General features: G+C 36.2%; 1 protein-coding gene across 1 annotated transcript in view; it reads right to left on the minus strand.

Moving 5' to 3' along the window:
* Positions 1 to 947: 947 nt before the first annotated feature.
* Positions 948 to 17,716, minus strand: part of SEC63 (SEC63 homolog, protein translocation regulator) — a 56,682-nt gene continuing 39,913 nt past the window's right edge. The window contains exons 12-21 of the mRNA XM_068184198.1: positions 16,262 to 16,416; positions 14,384 to 14,531; positions 12,543 to 12,625; positions 10,851 to 10,910; positions 10,468 to 10,626; positions 9,436 to 9,594; positions 8,532 to 8,633; positions 3,562 to 3,660; positions 2,598 to 2,702; positions 948 to 2,075 (exon numbers count right to left, since the gene is read on the minus strand). Of these exons, the coding sequence (XP_068040299.1) occupies positions 1,932 to 2,075; positions 2,598 to 2,702; positions 3,562 to 3,660; positions 8,532 to 8,633; positions 9,436 to 9,594; positions 10,468 to 10,626; positions 10,851 to 10,910; positions 12,543 to 12,625; positions 14,384 to 14,531; positions 16,262 to 16,416 (1,214 nt within the window). The 3' untranslated portion in view covers positions 948 to 1,931. The remainder of the gene's footprint in view (positions 2,076 to 2,597; positions 2,703 to 3,561; positions 3,661 to 8,531; positions 8,634 to 9,435; positions 9,595 to 10,467; positions 10,627 to 10,850; positions 10,911 to 12,542; positions 12,626 to 14,383; positions 14,532 to 16,261; positions 16,417 to 17,716) is intronic.

The following is a 17,716-nucleotide window of genomic DNA, read 5'->3' on the forward strand; positions in this document are numbered from 1 at the left end:
TTTAGGGATCAGAAGTCAAGAGTGCAGCCCAACCCATCCAGAATGCTCTTATTATCAACTCTACCTCCTGACTCACCACTCTCCTACTTTTAACAACTGCAGACTTTCACTATGAGTTGTTCAGTCATCTTAGCATTCCCCTTGCCTACTTGCCTAAGGAAGAGTCATCAGACTCTTATCATTTCTCTCACCAGCACAGTATTTGGCTCAAAAGACTATGTACAACAACTAGGGGTTTTGTGTTGCTATTTCTCTGCTGTATCTTGCAAGTTAGAACTGAAGTTATAAGGCATCAAGTGTACAAGCCATTTAATTTAAACCTAGCCTTCATTCTCAAGTTTGAACACCTGACTCTGCTTATGGTTTACAAGTTTTTTCTGCACAACGTGCACTTCAGAAGTACTTTGAAAAATACCATAATCTCATTAGAACACCTTCAAATTTTATTTGCATCTATTGTAATTGCAAAGAATATAACAATATAAATTTTTATTGAAAGTGACAACCCTTTCTAACAAACAAGGTAGCAGATTAGTGTGCACCTATTCTGACTTTGGGCAATTTTTAAGTTTTCCTGCATGAAAATTTGTCACATTTTACAGCATTGTATTTTCATAGTTCAATACATAGGAACAGAAATGCATCTATTCCTACTTGCAGAACACTCATAAGTATTTCTGAAGTATAGAAATGCAACATTTAATTTATTGAGAGGAAGAAAAGGAAGAATCCACCCATGTTTTTTGTCAAGTCTCACAGAATACACTAACAGCCCTGATGCTCTCCTCCCTAAATTTATTCTCTAATTATTATGATTTTTTTTTCTTTAAAAGGGTAGGAACAGAATCACTACCTTGTTTACAACCTTGCAGAACACTAGGGTAGGAAAAAAAATCAAAACAACAAACCAACAACCTCAGACAAAGATGCACACTATTACAAATGCAAACAGCCATCAAATTGTCCAGTTTATTGATGGGAATTCAAAACTGATACAAAACATGCCCTCTCTGCATGTTGTACTTTACCCTTAAAATGTTTCTGATGGTGTCAGGTAGAATTAGAATTAAGAATATACTTCGGCTTTCAGCATCTACCTTTTATAAAGGTATTACACAAAAGCCACTAGCTTACATAACATGTGGTCCCAAAATTACTTACAGACATTCTGTTTATCAAAAGACTCAGATCTCCTGTTGATCTGATGAAATAAAGGCTTAAAAATGTTTTAAGCCATTAATAAGTATCCTATGGCAGAGTCAAGAAAGTTTGTGATTTCCATTATAATCTCGGGCATAAAAAGGCAAAAAGTCCTAAAAAAAGCAGCCCTCCGGAATATATGGAATGTGGCAATGGATATGATGCCAATTTGTAATGATCAAGTTAAGTAAAACAGATTCTTAAAGCTATGAATGATGTGAGCAGTATCACAGCAAAATAGTCAATGAATACCACAGAACCAATCAAGTTTGAAAGTTGAGCAAATGTTGCTTCAATCAACAGATATTTGTAATGTCAAATATACCAAAACATTTTCTAAAATAAATTCCTAATGCAGAAAAATTGATTGAAAGTTTGCTCCTAGCTAACAGTACTTTTTATTTAAATTGGACCCTAAACTGATCAGACAATACATAGCCCACACTTTTGGACATTTATAATAAAAAAGCTTTTATTTTCAATTGAAACAAATGCACCATCCTGCACTTTGAAGGCTATGAGCCATAAGCATATTCCAAGGTGTATCAATGGCAACAGATTTGTTTCACCTCCACTGAGAAGTTACATAATGCACTCTTAATTGGTAAAGAAAATTTAAACTCAGCCTTCTCAAAGCTTCTGTACTGTGTTTCTTGGTTAAGTGTACAAGTTCCACAGTCAGACCAAGAGCTTGCACTGTGTGCAGATATTGTAGTCAATCAACGGTATGTTTAATCATCATCTTCCTCTTCTTCCTCTTCCTCCTCAAAACTGTCTTCAAAGCCCTCACTGTCTTCCTGGTCCTCATCACCTTCTATTGCTGTATCCCACTGTGGATGATTTTCTGGCACTGGTTTTGCTTCGTGAACTTCTAGCTGTAATTGGATAAAGAAAGAGAAGAGAGGGAAAAAAAAAGTTACGGCAATTTGGGAAAACAAACAAATTCACACACACAAAACAAACAAGTAACCCTTAAAAGAACAGTTAAAAAAACTACTAAATAACAAAACAAATCCCATCCCACTCCCCAAACCAAAAACAAAACCAAGAACTGCTCCCAGAAGTAAGGCATGCCAGATTTTTCCCACTAACTGGATTAATCTAGGACTAAGGAAGGGCAGGGAAATTGCATGGCAAACCTCAAGGTATAAAAGGCCACAGCCAACCATACTGCAGAAACTGAATAAACACATGCATGGCAAAGCATCTTGAATTTTAGTCCTGTTTAATCCATCATAAAACTACCACTGTACATTAGGCAGAAACCATTTCCAAGTCCATCCTTCCCACTTGTTTAAAATTAGGACGGGTTGAATTCTTATAAACAGGACTTCTGGTGTTTTAATGACCATTAAGAAGTAGCTTTCAATGTAATACAAGTATATAACAAACATCACCTTCAATGGTTTAATCTGGTCCAATCCCATATATGAATCTGATCTTAAATAAACTGTGTACTGATAATTTCCAGGTTTGCCTGGTGCTGGGAACTTCAGCTCTACCTACAAAAGAGATTTCATACCATAAAGTTCTTACTGCTTTCAAATGACACATTGAAACAAGTACCTGAGTCCTCCAATGAACAATGAACATTACTACAGAATAAGAGAAAGTTTTAGTTTCTTACTAGGGACACTTCTTTGAATATATCTGTGTAATAACATACCTGCAGAAAAGAGCAACAATACCCAAATACAGTATCTGCCATGAAAGCTGAATCATCATTGAGTCACTCAAGCAGTGATTTTTTTCCGAATTAGGCCAAGTAACTACATTAAGTACACAATCTCACCCTGCTGTATGCTAACCCTCAAAAACCCAAACAGGTTAAAATATTTAGTCTGCTTAAAATTTTATCTTAACTCTGCTGTTATTTGAAATTGAATGTAACATCTAATTTGGAAGAACAAACACATTAGGTCTTCATTTTTCAGAAAAGCGTCACCAAGAACACAGCCAAAGGTTACAGGTTCATCAAAGTTTATATGAGCCAAAGCTAATTAATTTGTCACAGTCTCTGCTGTACAGAAAGAGAACACTTAATATTTCTAACAATTTGAATAAATTTAGGAATTTCACTGCATATGAATACTGCTTTTCATCATCTTTTGATATCAAGGAAAAAATAAACCCAACATATTCCAAAAGAAATTTCAAAGTCGTCTTAAATTACTTTTTCTTTCTCCACTATCAATTTTCATAGTTAAAAGGCACTTCTCCCCTTTTATCAAGAGACTAAAATTTGTTTTCCATCTTAAGAGATAAGTATAAAAAGATTGAAATCTACATGTATTTGCATACCACAGACACTTCAACAGAGTTTTGTAATACCCCAGAAAGAAAACTCTCCAAGTACTTTACCTCTTCTTTATCTTTTAGTGTACAAACGTGGTATGGCATACATATTAACATCTGCTCCTTCCGATCTGCAATATACAGCCACCACCATTCTTGTTTTTCCTTTCATAAAGGGGAAAAAAAATGAACAGTAAAAAACCACCAGCATTACAGAAGTCATAGAACAAGATGCCCCTACACTTTTAAACAGGCAATTAGGATTCACTGGTTTTTGTAATACAGACAGAAAGGAAAGTTTGTCTGGTGGCTTTTTTAAACTCTTGGATGAGCATGAATAAAATACATGGTGTACACTGCACACTGAAAGCAAACAGGTTATGACAAACTGCTGGTCTCCAAAGGCTTCATTCCATGTATTCAACTTCAGCTACCGTGTGAGACATAGAACCAGCCCAAAGAATTATGTCCACTGAGGATTAACAAGCAACTTCATGCAATATAAAACAACATTAGGTCCTTCAACAGAAATCCAATCTGGAGAAAAAGCTGAGCACACAAAGCTATGAAAATATAAAGACAGATAAAGAACACTTAGCAGAAAAGTCTTTTTTAGACAAGTGTGATCTGTCCCACTGCTTCCCCCTCCAAAAAGTGAAATGACATTTGAACACACTGAGATCTCCCTTTAACGAAATGACTCTGTATCAATCAATATTGAATGTATATTTGTAAAGGATGCCCAACAACTGCTCCCTATCACACACAGGTTTCCAAATAGCTGCAGGTCTCAAGGTTTTGCCATCACAGATGCTACAGCACAGTTCCCAAATTAAATTAAATTAGTGTGGTCCTTCCTACAAGACAGCAACACTGTACAAAAAATAGTGGGCTTTTCCTTCAACTGAAGTTATAATTTTAAGACTGTGGTGCAGTTCCACAGCACAGACACAACCATTCTCAAATGGTAAAGACAGTTCTTTAACATTAAGTGCTCTTCATTTAAACACTACACCTTTTAGGCTAAAGCTCTGGCACTTGTTTTGGGCAAAATCCACTTTGTTTGAATAGAAGCTGAAACCTTTTTATTGTTAAAAAAAAAAAAAAAGTTTAGTACTGCAAAGCAAGTTCCTGTTCCTATACCTCCTTAAGCCTTTGTTTAAAATATGCGAGAATAGTGAGGGACAAGGGGGAAGACTTCCACATGGGAATGAAGAAGTATTTTAGTAGACCGATAATAGTCACAACAGCATAATCTTATCCTTTAGGGGAAAAAAGGGGGAATACACACATTCTTTTTAGACAACCCAAATGTTGAACTGTCTTCCAAACCAACTTTTACCCACCCCTGACAGTTTAGTAACTCATCATGTTCATAACAGACTGGAGTCCTAAAAAGTGCACTTATTACAGTTACAAGTCCAAGCTCCAAACCAGGGAGCCAATTTTTATACATATACACCAAAAACAATCAGGCAGTTGCGTCAGTGTCCCATAAAAAGTGGTTGTTTTGTTTTCTTTTTAATCTAACAGCATTAGAAGGACTGAAAGAAAGGATGCAGTGGACGTTGAACACCACCAGTGAGCAACTTCTGAATTCCACACTTGGGAAGCAAATGCTGTTAATATGTAGAATTTGAAGAATTTTTGTCTCTACCAGAAGAGTTTAAAGTTCAGTACTTTTAGATTTTTTAACACTTCAAAAGCCAGTGTTTCGTGAGCTGAGATTTAAATCATGCATGTTGAAAAATTGCAAAAGCTAAATTAACTCGTTTTTTCTTTTGAAGTGACTAATTGTTATACTAACGATCACAATCTCACTGAAATATTCAACCATTTCCCACAGCAAGACACTCACACCAACAACTAAAAACACCTATTAGCACTCCTGAGTCCCAGAACAGAGAAATGTAAAATTAACTCAACATGTTAAATACCCATTTTGTAGTGTATAAAAGCAAAAGCATCACAGTGAAGCATCAGCACTCTCTCGTGTTTTTGGAACAGGCACAGAGAATAGGACAAAAACCTATTCATATGCTATTTAACGCCAGAATGTGTAGAATTCTAAATCCTTCTTATGACTATTCCAAGTGATTTTCTTTAGGAAAAACCATCCCACGTGATTACAAGGCATAAGTTATTTTATCTGTAAGTTTCAATAGTAAATATATTGTCAATCTTCTTGACAGCTGAAGAAGACAGCAAAGAAGACTCTTAGGCAGTCAAAGTGTTTATTTCCTAGCCAAGAGGCCTCTAGGAATAGAAATATGAACAGTATAAATAGTACAGATGAACAAGAGCTACAGAAGCAAGATCCATTACAGAAATGGCTAATCCATTTTGGGCCTATGAGGACTGTGACCATAACAAAAAGGACCTGCAGTTGTCTCAATGTTATTTTTGATTTTACCAAAACATTGTGCTTACTATACATTGTTCTTCAAAAAAAAAAAAAAATTTCCGTGCCATTGAGAGTGATGAAAACAGACAATGATCAAAACATCAAATGGCTTTTCACAAAAACTAGTAAAAATAACAGCCAAGTGAGGAAAAAATAGCCCAGTATAGAATATCCAGTGCAAATGGCAACCACTGATCTAAAGCTCAAAGGACTCTATAGAGTAAATTTTTTGGAAGTAAAGCTCCTGACCCTGAAGTGCCATCACTTTTTTACAGAAAGGACAACTGTGCAGGACTGTGATTTTCCTCTTGCTTATTGGGTGGAATTTAAAGTTTATGCCTGTGAGAATCTGGCAAACTAACAGGCAAGTGGGCAAAACGCCCTTTAACAGATGGGTGCAAGGTTTGGCATGCCAGGGAACCAGTATGTTCATAAAATTGGAACACCAAGGCCAGTTTCTACCTAAAAAATGTCAAAACTACAATCTGTGCAGTTTCTGGACCCATGGATGCAGAAGCAGAAGATAATTCTTTAGGAACCTGCATAGATTAAAGACACATCTCTGGCAGAGTAATCAACTGCCCCAAAGCTTGGATGAAACAGCATTAAGGCTGCCTCCTGAGAACAAGTATTATTATGCTCAGCTACTACTCAAGCATCTTTAAAATGTGGAACACAGCATTTTATCTCTAATTTTTTATCTCTGAACTGGCCATGACCACAGTACAAATAATACTCTAAATAACAGATGAGAAAAAAAAAAGCAGAGTATGATGGTTTTTGTTCTTCAGATGTTGCAGATCAACTCTATCTGAACCTGCTCCAACCGCAGCTACAGCACAAAGTACAGCTGCATTCAACCTTCATGAAATCAGTGAAGTTGGAAAATTTACAACTGCAGTACCATGAGAGGATATGTGTATATTTTTTAAGTTCAAGCATTCTGATCAGCCCTAGATTTCTTTATAGCAGCAAGCTGTATTTAGGTTTTTTAAATCACAAAACCCATATGTAACTCAGTTACACACAGCTGAAGCTTATGCAGCTCTATATAGAGTAAGCATAAGCAAAGTCTCTGAAAGGACCCTCACTTCAGTAAAAGAGAAACACAAACAGTCAGCACCCCTGAGGCACTGGGCATGACACTTAACTGTCTGTGAGCTTCAACTGATGACCAAAGCCAGCTGCCTTCACAGCAATGAGGTATTAAGACTCTGCAGCACATTTGACATGATCTAAGGCAGCCAGAAGAGCAGAATGCTAGTACACCTTTTTACATTATGCTGGTGTACTGGTGGAAGCTGTACTGAGAGATGGGAGTGCACCCACTGTCAGGAAAATACAGCTTCAAGTTCAGCCATTACAAAAGTAGGTGTCAGCTAAGGCCTTCAGGAAGACAATTTATTCACCTTATGTCCTCTCTGGGTCCTCAGCAACAAGTCTTGCTTCCCACAATTAGCTTTTTAATGCTGCTAGCAGGTAAAACCAGCAGAACAATGTGATCACAAGTATGTGGACAATGGCATATGCTTGCACATGCAACAAGCTGTACAGGGTACAGGCATAAAAAGCCCTGGGGACTGAGGAAAGGGAGCAAATATACACAGTGTCTTCCTTTTCATTCATGTTTTACTCTTCTTTCCCATCTTAGTTGTCTTCTTTAAACCAAAAGAGGAAGCATAAGCCCTGCATCCCACCCCCGTTATTTGAGATAGCACAACAAGAGAGAACAGATCCTAAATTAGTTCCTTAGTCAGACTGCAAGGAAGCAAAGGAAACCTCTGAACCACTGGTCAGGAAAGAAAATGTGGCCAAATACTCCCTCCTGGTTCCAATCAGGTCACCCCAAGGACCTAACTTATCTGCTCAGAACACAAACCCTCCATTTGGAAAAATGTCCTCTTTTTCAAGGTTCCACTGCTGTTAAGGGCTTCTCAAACAAATACTGAGTGGCTAGCTGTTAGTGCAAGTAACAACTGATATATCAAGTAATACTTTCAACACTAAAGGCTGCTGTAAACACATCTCAGGCTATACTGAGTCACCACTCTCAAATACATAATTTCCTCTAACACTCATCCACACTAGAACTTGTATTTTTGAGCTCTGTAGTAAAGATTGTTACATATTTGGTTTCTGCCGCTTCCAGACTACACTGTGGTGAAAAGAGGCAGCTTTGCCAACCAACCCCGTCTTCCATCACTGCACACTGTGCTGCCACTACATTGCTGCATTGAGACTTGAAGTCAACCAGTAAGCCAAAACTACCTGCTGATCCAAATGACCCCCAAACTCTCCTGTGATTAGTCATAACGTAGGAGGGGTCAGGACCACCCCAGGTACAGGCACTTGCAGTTAGATGTAGAGTTAAAAACACCCAAATGTTTCACCTTAAGTTTTATACAGGTTTGCAAGTCTCTGGGAACTGAGTAGAAAGAATAATGAAGAAAAATATTTTAGAAAAGTATCTGAAAGTGTTTAATTTTTTAAGTTAAGATTTTATAAAATTAATACTAATTAATTGGGCTTTTTAAAAAGCCCAATATTTACAGTAAAACATATGAATTAATCAATTCATTTATATGATTATTAATTTTCATGTTTCACAACTGTAATGTTTTTTATTACTGACCTCAGGAAAAAAAAGACTGTAAACAGGATGCGTTATCTTTGACTTCGTTTCAAGAAGGGCTCGCTCCTTTCTCTGTATACTTTGCTGTAATTCTTGCCACTCCTGCCAAAGATAAGGTTAAAGAATTACTGTGCCCTAATCATCTTTTTCATTAAAAAGACAGAAAATGGTACATGTGACTAGATCTCGTGCAATACTAAACATTATAAAGGGAAAAAGCAGATCTGTGGGGTTTGCACACATTCTTCAAAACTCAATTCTACAACACTACCTCTAAACACTCTCTACCTCAGCCATAGGAGTCCTGATTACAAGTTTGATGATTCCTTTCCCATTAGAAGCTTAATCTCGCCCTGTATGGGCCATTCACCTGTCACTCAAGTCTTTTATTTTAAGACCTCTGGTGCAGAAATCATCTACCACCACAATGTTTCACTCTCTATTACACTACTACAGTTTCAGACACATAACCTGGCAGTTACCAGAGTTTAGTGAGCACATGTACAAGTTTGTTCAACTACTGCATGCTTAATATGCACTTTGCAGCATGCAACAGCCACTACCTGTAAAGAACACATTTCAAAGGAGAGACTTTAAGTCACAAATCTGCAGCTGATAGTAATCAAATTAAGCTGAAAAATATTTTTTCTCCTGAAGTTAAGCCATGTTTCTCATGTCATTTCTATGTTTTCTGACCATGTTGAAAAGACTCTCTGATACTCACTCTGAAGAAAACTTGCAATGACAAAGTTCTTATACCAGAATGAGGTCTGAAAACCTCTGGAGAACCAGTATTACTCCTTCATCGTAGTGTTGCCTAGCCTGAGGGGATGCTAGAGGATTAAAATGCATTTTCTCTCAACCCCAGAGGCAACATTACCCTTCAAGAACAAGTAAAGCTTACAGCTTCATCATCTTTGTTTTGCTTCTCGTCTTGTTCTCTGTCAGAGTCTCTGTCACTTCCATCATCTTTTTCACTTTGAGAGTCCCTGTTTGTTTCTTCTTCTTCAGATTCACTTCCTTTATCAGAGACCTCCTCCTCCTCTTCCTTCACAATAACTTCCTAATGGGAAAGAAAAACAGAAACCCAACACCTCTAACTTAGTTTGCCTGCATTACTGTAGTACACAGAATTCACCGTGCCTGCCTTAAGTTGGGCCACACGATCTACACTCTTCTTGTGTCACAGAATTATGTCTACAGTGAAGATTAATCCTTTCCACCTCATTCGCTAAGAGAAGCATGGAAGCCATTTTCCTTCTCCATATGGCTCTCACAACAGGAATAGGAAAAAACAGTACTTGATTCCCAGACGGATGTCCCATCTCTGCAAGTGTTCAAGGCCAGACTGGAGGGGGCCCTGGGAAAACTCAGCTAGTGAGTGGCACCCCCACCCGTGGCAGAGGGGTTGGAACTAAATGCTCTTTAAGCCAAATGATCTTTCAACCCAAACCAATTTATGACTCCGGGACTGTATTTCATAAAGTCTTAAGAAAACTACAGAGAACTTAAAAAAGTACCTACAACATAGCCCATGAGGTGGAGAAAACACCATGCAGTGGGAGCATAAAGTTACTAAAGCTACTTAATCTACCAGAACAAAATCTCATTTCAGTTTTTATCTTTAAAGAAGAAGTTACAGAACAATTCACCTCCAAGAAGGCAGCATAACAAGAACAAGTAGTAAGAAGGGACTATGAAGCCCAGTTTTTAAAACAATTGAGCAGAACTTTCAGTGGCCACTGCAAACATTACCATGGTGGCTCCCTGATTACTTCACTAGTAATTGTTAAATGCAGAGAAAATAAATGCTATTTTAGAAGACACACTTCACAAAAGCATAAACTGAAACGTGAGAGACAGATACCAAACCTCCCATCAGATTACAAGTGATAAACTGAATAAAATTATAAATATAATTGAATCTATGAGCTACCCCATTAGCTTGTTTTTGCTTCTGCTGTTTCTGTGGTTGCAATGAAGGTGGCACAGGTTTCTTTTTCAATGGCTTCTTTTTCTTTGATTTTGAAGCTTTCTTGGTTCCTTTATTCTTTTGTTGCCATCCTTTGCTCTTAGCTTTGCTGGCATCTCCTTGCTGCAGGAAAGCAGTATTAAAATATTTATTCTGTTCATAAAATTTCAGTCATTCAACTGTATTTTAAACGTTTTAAGCTGAGATCCAAAATTACAAAGCACAGTTCAAAGGACACTTCCGTAGGCATTTCTGAAAAAAATGCTTGAGAAGTGCACAATTAGCAATTCAAGATCTGAAACAAAGTTCTCTTTAATTAGCAATAGGAACATTCACTCTTCACTTACCCCATCTTCTGTTGGTTGCTCTTCTGCTGCACATATAGACTGCTCCTTTTCAAACACTTCCTGGTTAGAGAAAAATGGGAAAACTACTAATGCCTCTCTGTACCAAGAGCAAATTATTATTTTATATTTGAACTTAAACTAGATCACCTTAATCAGGTCTGAATATTTTACTCATGGCAAATTCTTTTATCAGTGACAGACACGACAGGGGATTAACAGATCAAAATTAAACACAAGCTCAAACATTCAGTCTCAGATTTTTCCATCACTAGTATTATAAAGAAATTTAATGGCAACATGTCACCTTGTTCCTAAGAATCTACTTGTTTTATAAAGCACAGAAATCCCGTATCACAAAAGCAAGCAGTAGTAAAATGCTAATTCTGCTCCAGTTGTCAGAGCATTAAAAACTTCAACAGTTGCTCTGCTACTCAGGGACACAGAACAACAAATCAAACCAGAAATGTGAAATGTTAACACATAACACAATGTTTGTATGCTGTAGACTGGGACATCTCTCTGTAAATGGATTTTTTAATGTGTTTCTTTCTTCAAAATACACTATATGCCATTAAAAAAAAACACCACCCAAACAAAATAGTCACAAGGAGCTGTCATATATAAAGATGGCAAAGAAGAAATACCACCACAAAAAATATGCATCAGACAAAAAGCTAGCTCTTGTTTTAGAGTCATGTGTTTCTATGCCAGACTGCCTAGTGGAGGTTACACAGGAAATATCTTAAATGAATTTTCTATATGCTGTTAGACATTTTAGTTTCTAAGTACAGTTCAATGTCCTCATAATTTTCAGTTTCCTTTATTCTGCAATTCCAGTATAGTGATAGTGCTTTTACTTTCTACCTACTGCACCCTTGGCTACCACAGCATGAGTACATGGAGTTTATATATACAGACTTTCTCCTGAACTGGCTTCCATAGTCTGATCTCATCTGTAATACTCAGGCTTGTGTGCCTTACCTCAGAGGTGTAACTCAGACCTTCTGTTTACTTAGACAATTATGTCATTAGTACAGATGCAAAAATTGACACTGTATTCTTTGACAGTCAAAGCTTGTTTAGGTTCTGTGTATTATTTGTTAAAAGAAAGCCATTAATGCATTTTAAGCTAGAAAATAAGCACAAGTCAGAAGTTTTACTACTAAGGTATAGTATTGGTTTGGTTATGCTACACTGTTTCCTACACAGCAGTCCACACTCTTCATGTGACACTGGTTTACCTCCTTTATATTAAGTTCTGCATATTCTGCATTCTGCTAGATTGTGTTTCTTTCAAAAAAGTGTCTAAAACACCCAAGAGATTTGTAACATTATGAGCCCACATAAAACAAAAGCAAACACTATCCTGAGGACTTGAGTGAATATTTTATTTTAGTTCAAGAACCAAGTTTCTGAAAGTCTCTTTTCCTGTTGTTTACAAACCTCAGAGCAGTATTACTTGCCATATTATTTTACTGTTCCCTAGACAACTGCAATGGGTCAGACTGAACTTTGATTTTATTCCAGGAAAACTTTCTTATTCAGAAACAAGACCATAAGGATGGATTAAGAGCACAAGTTCTCAATTTCAAATCTTAACCTCACAGTTATGTTTACAAAACAACCAGAAACGCCTTTTTACTAGTGTACACCCACAGTTACCACGAAAAAACAGGAATTCTTAGTACTTACTGCCATGGTCTGTCTTGTTAGTGTGACCAGAACAGTTACAAGAGAACCTACTGTGATGTTGTTGCTGTCTTCATCATCCAAAACTAGTGCAAAAAGAAAAACAACACATCTATCAGACTTCTTTAAAGCCTTTTTCTCCATTAAACATTGCTTCTGCTACTTTTAAATGTAAGCATTCAAATTCCAGAATTTTTAACAAAAAATAATTTCAAAGTATTATTTAATAAGTCCCTTACAACTTCAAATATACTATCAGAATGAGAGCTGGCAATTCGGCAACCTATTAAACTGCAACAATGAGTTTGAAATTTTAATTGCATGAAAGTTAGAAAATTCGAGGTTATAGCTGCTGTGGGAACCATAACCCTGTAATATTGCACATTATATATTAAAGCATAAAACTTCAGAAACATGAAATATCACACATGACCAGAGGGACCCTGTTATATTTGTTCTGGGAATCATAATTTTCATTTTCCTGACTTTCATATTATTAACAACTCAATTTCAGTGCCACATTAACAATCATGCATTTAATTATTTTTTAAGGAGAAGGCAAAGGAAAATAAAAGAACAGCAATCATTAGTTTAACTGAAACATCAAACAAGCCCCCCAGGGGAGCCACTGAGGAGTTTATACCTCCAACCTATAAAATGGAGAATGTCTCACATAGGAGAGGAATAGAGTTTTATTCCAGCGTAGACATTTTATTTATTCCCCTCCAGTTCCTCCCTGTGAAAGCAGTTTTACTATTCACTTGTCTTACATATATATTTTATATAATGTCAATACCAAGCTAAACAGAAAAGCATCTGCATGGTTTAATCCTCCACACCACATTTGAGTGCAGCCGTGTGACAAATGAAGACTACAGGCAGGAAAACGTTTGTCAAAATATGGGCAGGTACTTCAAGACTGAATTTTAAGCAGATTAACAAGACTGCATACAATCCTAAGCTACAAGAACATAAAATTTTCTGTTTGTTTAAAAAAAAAAACACAACAAAACAACACAAAAAACATTCAAAAACACCAAAATTACCAGACATTTGCTTCCTTAACAAATATTTCTTCTAACATTTGCTTCTCACAGGGGATTACACATGAGCCAAATTACAATCAGGCTCCCCAAACAAAGCATATCACATTTTGAATGCGATCATTGCTATCACAATGAAAATATAAACTAGAAATAAGAATTAGAACAAACTTTCAAATATCACACATTTACTAGCACTGATCTTCTACAAAGAAAAGGAGACCACAGAACCAATTCAGTTCCCACTGCAAAGCTTTCTAACAGGAACTGCTTACAATATACCTAATCTTCAGAGAGGGAGAGCATTATACAGTCACTGAAATAGTGCACACAAAATGCAGCTAAGCATAGTTTGGACAAATTCTGCCAGATATAAACACTACACCAGGATTACCACAAAGGAGCCCCAAAGGAACCTCACAAATTACTCTGCATGCTGAAGAAAGCTGAGCATAAATTCTGGAGTAAGTGTAACTGTTTCAGATAGCTAATAAAAGTGGTATTTGAACCAAAATTCCACATTTCTCATGAAATATTAAAACTGAAAGATGAAACTTCAGGTAAGCTCATGTATGAGAAACTATTGCTGGCTTGGGAATACATGGAATGTTTCAATGTACTTTATCTCCTCAGACTGTAGCTCTCATGTACAAGAACCCACCACTCCAAAGTAATATGTAACTTCCAGGTCACATAGATAGCAGTAAATTGTGTTTCAGCATCCTCCAAAAGCTTACTGCCAGCAGACTATCAAGATGTCAGAAGAGAGACATACACAGAACAAAAGGACCTCCCACTCACCCTGTGGTTTTATATCCATAGTGACATGTGGAAAGCTGCCAAGGACAGCCATAACTTCTTCATATTTCTTATCTTCTAGGAAGTGCAGTAAATTGCGACGATCTGAGCCTTTCAAACTCACCAAATCCTGAATACTTTTGATTTTATACTGAAATAAAAAAAGAAGAAAGGAAGTCTCATGGTAGAACAGAACACAGTCCACAAATAAACTCTTCATAATACATAACTGGTGTCCCCACGATACTAATACATACACACCATTACATTTGTTCTTATAAAAAACCCCACACTTCAGGAAACTAGCAAGCATATATTTTGAGAAACAACAAACTAAAGAGGTTGCACTCAAACCTACTAAACAGAACTCCTTTGAACATTGATGTGTTCCATAGTATGTCACACCTTAGAAATGGCTCTTTATAGTTTCTTATAAAATTGTTATTTCAGCCAGGTTTTTCAGAAAGTTGAGCTAAGAAATCTTCTTAATAGGGGTTTTTATTTAGATAGAATACTTCGGTGCTTTCAGATTTACATTAGCAGAAACAACCAAGTACGAGTTTAGGGGTTTTTTGTACTGAACTACAAACAAATCTAAATCCCCTCCTTCTAAGATTTGCAGAACAGAGCTAAAAGGATAAAACAAAGACAGACTTGATTACCTCACCATTATAAAAACATATACTTTATTAAAAATTATTTCATGCATCCAGGTAGACTGATCATACTCCCAATCTAGAGCACTGTATCTCTGAAGAACTCAATGCATGTGATCCTGTGAAAATAGCCTAAAAAACTGGGTTTTTTTCCCCTCTTTTACAGCAAACAGAGGTGGGATTATAACATAACCAAATTATTTGGTTTTTTACTTTGTTAAAATCCACATGTCAAAAAAATACATCTAAAATTGCTTATTTTCTCATATGTTCCCTGTAGTTTAAGACTGGATTTAAGAAGTCAGTCTTTAATGATACCTGTAAGAGAATCTTTTACTTTATCCAAAGGATATGACTACTTGAATATTTCATGAACAAGCATCTTCAGAGAGGATTTAAAAAATGCAGTACCTAAGAATTCTTAGTCTTGACACTAACACATAAGCATTTAATCACCTCCTAAGGCTGTAGTTAAAGTGAAACAAAAATTCCATCAGATAAAAATAATATTTTCAAGATTCATCCAAATTAACCAACGTGATAAAATTATCAAAGTCAACAGCTTCTAGTAAAAGCAAAAGGCTGTTTCTAACCAGGCATTCCCAGAAGACACACGAGACTCAAACTAACAAGCAGGTTTAAATGCAGAGACGATTGGTGACACAGATGCAGGTATTCAGACAAGACTATTCTTTTTTATCCTTAAACTCTTCAAATCCCAACACTTACCCAACCACAGTTACACAGCAAAAGCTTTATAAGACACACTCTTTCACACAAAGGATCACAAAACCTGAAATGCTTCCCACAGTAACTGCTATTTTTTCTTTTACGAACTCCTCTGTGTAAGCTTCCAAACATATTTTCTATCAAAGTACATTAAGAACAATATAAAGCCAAACAAGCCCACCCACCCATCCCCAGAAAAAATGTCCCAGTATGATAGTACAGACACATTCTTTAAGAATATTAAATAGGAGATAGTACATTTTAATAAGAAAGAAACTGTTTCTGTTGTTTCTTAGGTCAGAACACAGACTGATCTTTCACACTTATTTACACTTAACAGACCTCTGATCTGAATTCCCACCCTTTTTTCCTTAAAAATAAATCTATTTTTATTCTCTTAGTTAATTCATCACCTTACTTCCTTAGCCACAAATAGGTAAAAGAAGTAGCAGATAGCATTTCAAGAGGTTACCAAGTATCATGTGTATTTTTATACCTTTTTATGATTGGAAACTCTCCTCAGATTGTCCTCTTCAATGTGAGGCAGCTGTAAAAGGGGAGACTTGAACTGCTGAAGTCCCTGGACTGTCATCTGGGAAAGCTTCATACAGTTTTCCAAAGATCCCAAAGATGGAGCACGGAACTCCCTTTCTTGGGGAGAATGAAACAAATGACATAGTTTTAAATTTTTTTCTTCTTATACTTTTCCAATGTACACTTGTATTACAGAAAAACCTTGTTTCCAGTCCACCAAGCAAAAGAAAGAGACATCTTAAAATGTTCAGTATAATTAACTAGGCAGACTTTTTACTCTCACTCCAGCCACACAGACCAGCAGACATTTTCCTCCCTCTACTTAGGATATCACAGCTGAACACTAACATTGTCTGAGGGAACAACTGCACAATGTATCTATGGAATTATTATAGACAAAAATTTCACCATTCAGTTAAAAAAAATGCAGCATCAAAACAAACTTATTTTATATTTGTATGTTTTACGCATGTGTGTGTATAACATGTCTACTGTATCATTTATTATAGTTTATCATGAAACATTAATATTTTACAATATAATACATTATTTATAATATTTCTATCTTGAGAAATGAACATATAGGTGGCAGCCTATCACATGCAAGAAGAAAACTATAATTGAAGCTAAGCAGAGCATATTATGTCAGAAGGCAGTAAGAAGAGCTGCAAAAATATCAAATGCATGACTTTTATAAATAAACTTACTGGTTAAAAGGGGTGTCTATTTGACTTTTCTTATAGAATTACCTATAATTGTTTTCATATTTTAATGTACAATAAGACCTACACTCAATTAAAATTATTATAAAGTAGACAAGGAGAAATGAGTCTTAGCGAGAACAGAGCAAAAGGAAAAAAAACCAAAAAAACACACTTAGCAATTATTAATCCTCATCACATCTGCAAAGAAATGAAAAAGCAAAGTAGACATAAACTGCAATATAACTTTGTTTGACAACCATTCATTCATAAATAAAACTTCTCATAAACCCTGTTTAGAGGACTCATTTCAGACCTCTTCTTATCTCGCTGCAAATTTCTAAGCAGCTATGAGGGCAGAGTAAGTGTACATGGAAGATCACTGTTCCCTCTGCTTCAGCTGCCCCCCTCCTCTTCAAATGGTCTCTTTCTTCACTAATTACAAAAATATCATCAGCTATCAAATAAAATTACATGGAAGGACATGTGACAATTATATGCAAAAAAGAACTATAACACACAAATGGAACTATCTGGCTAGACACACAGGTAACTAAGAAAGATGTAACTTCGACTTTTAAAACAACGTAGTAATGGAAAGATTAATGTCCCAACCAAGTAATACTATATTTACTTTCCATCTTGCTCAGCTTCTACCTCCCCTGTAATTTTTTTGGCTGCTGCTGCTAAGGAAAGTCACAGGATTTTTTTTTTTA

This window comes from Anomalospiza imberbis, chromosome 3, assembly GCF_031753505.1.
Source record: "Anomalospiza imberbis isolate Cuckoo-Finch-1a 21T00152 chromosome 3, ASM3175350v1, whole genome shotgun sequence".
Classification (NCBI taxonomy): Eukaryota; Metazoa; Chordata; class Aves; order Passeriformes; family Viduidae; genus Anomalospiza; species Anomalospiza imberbis.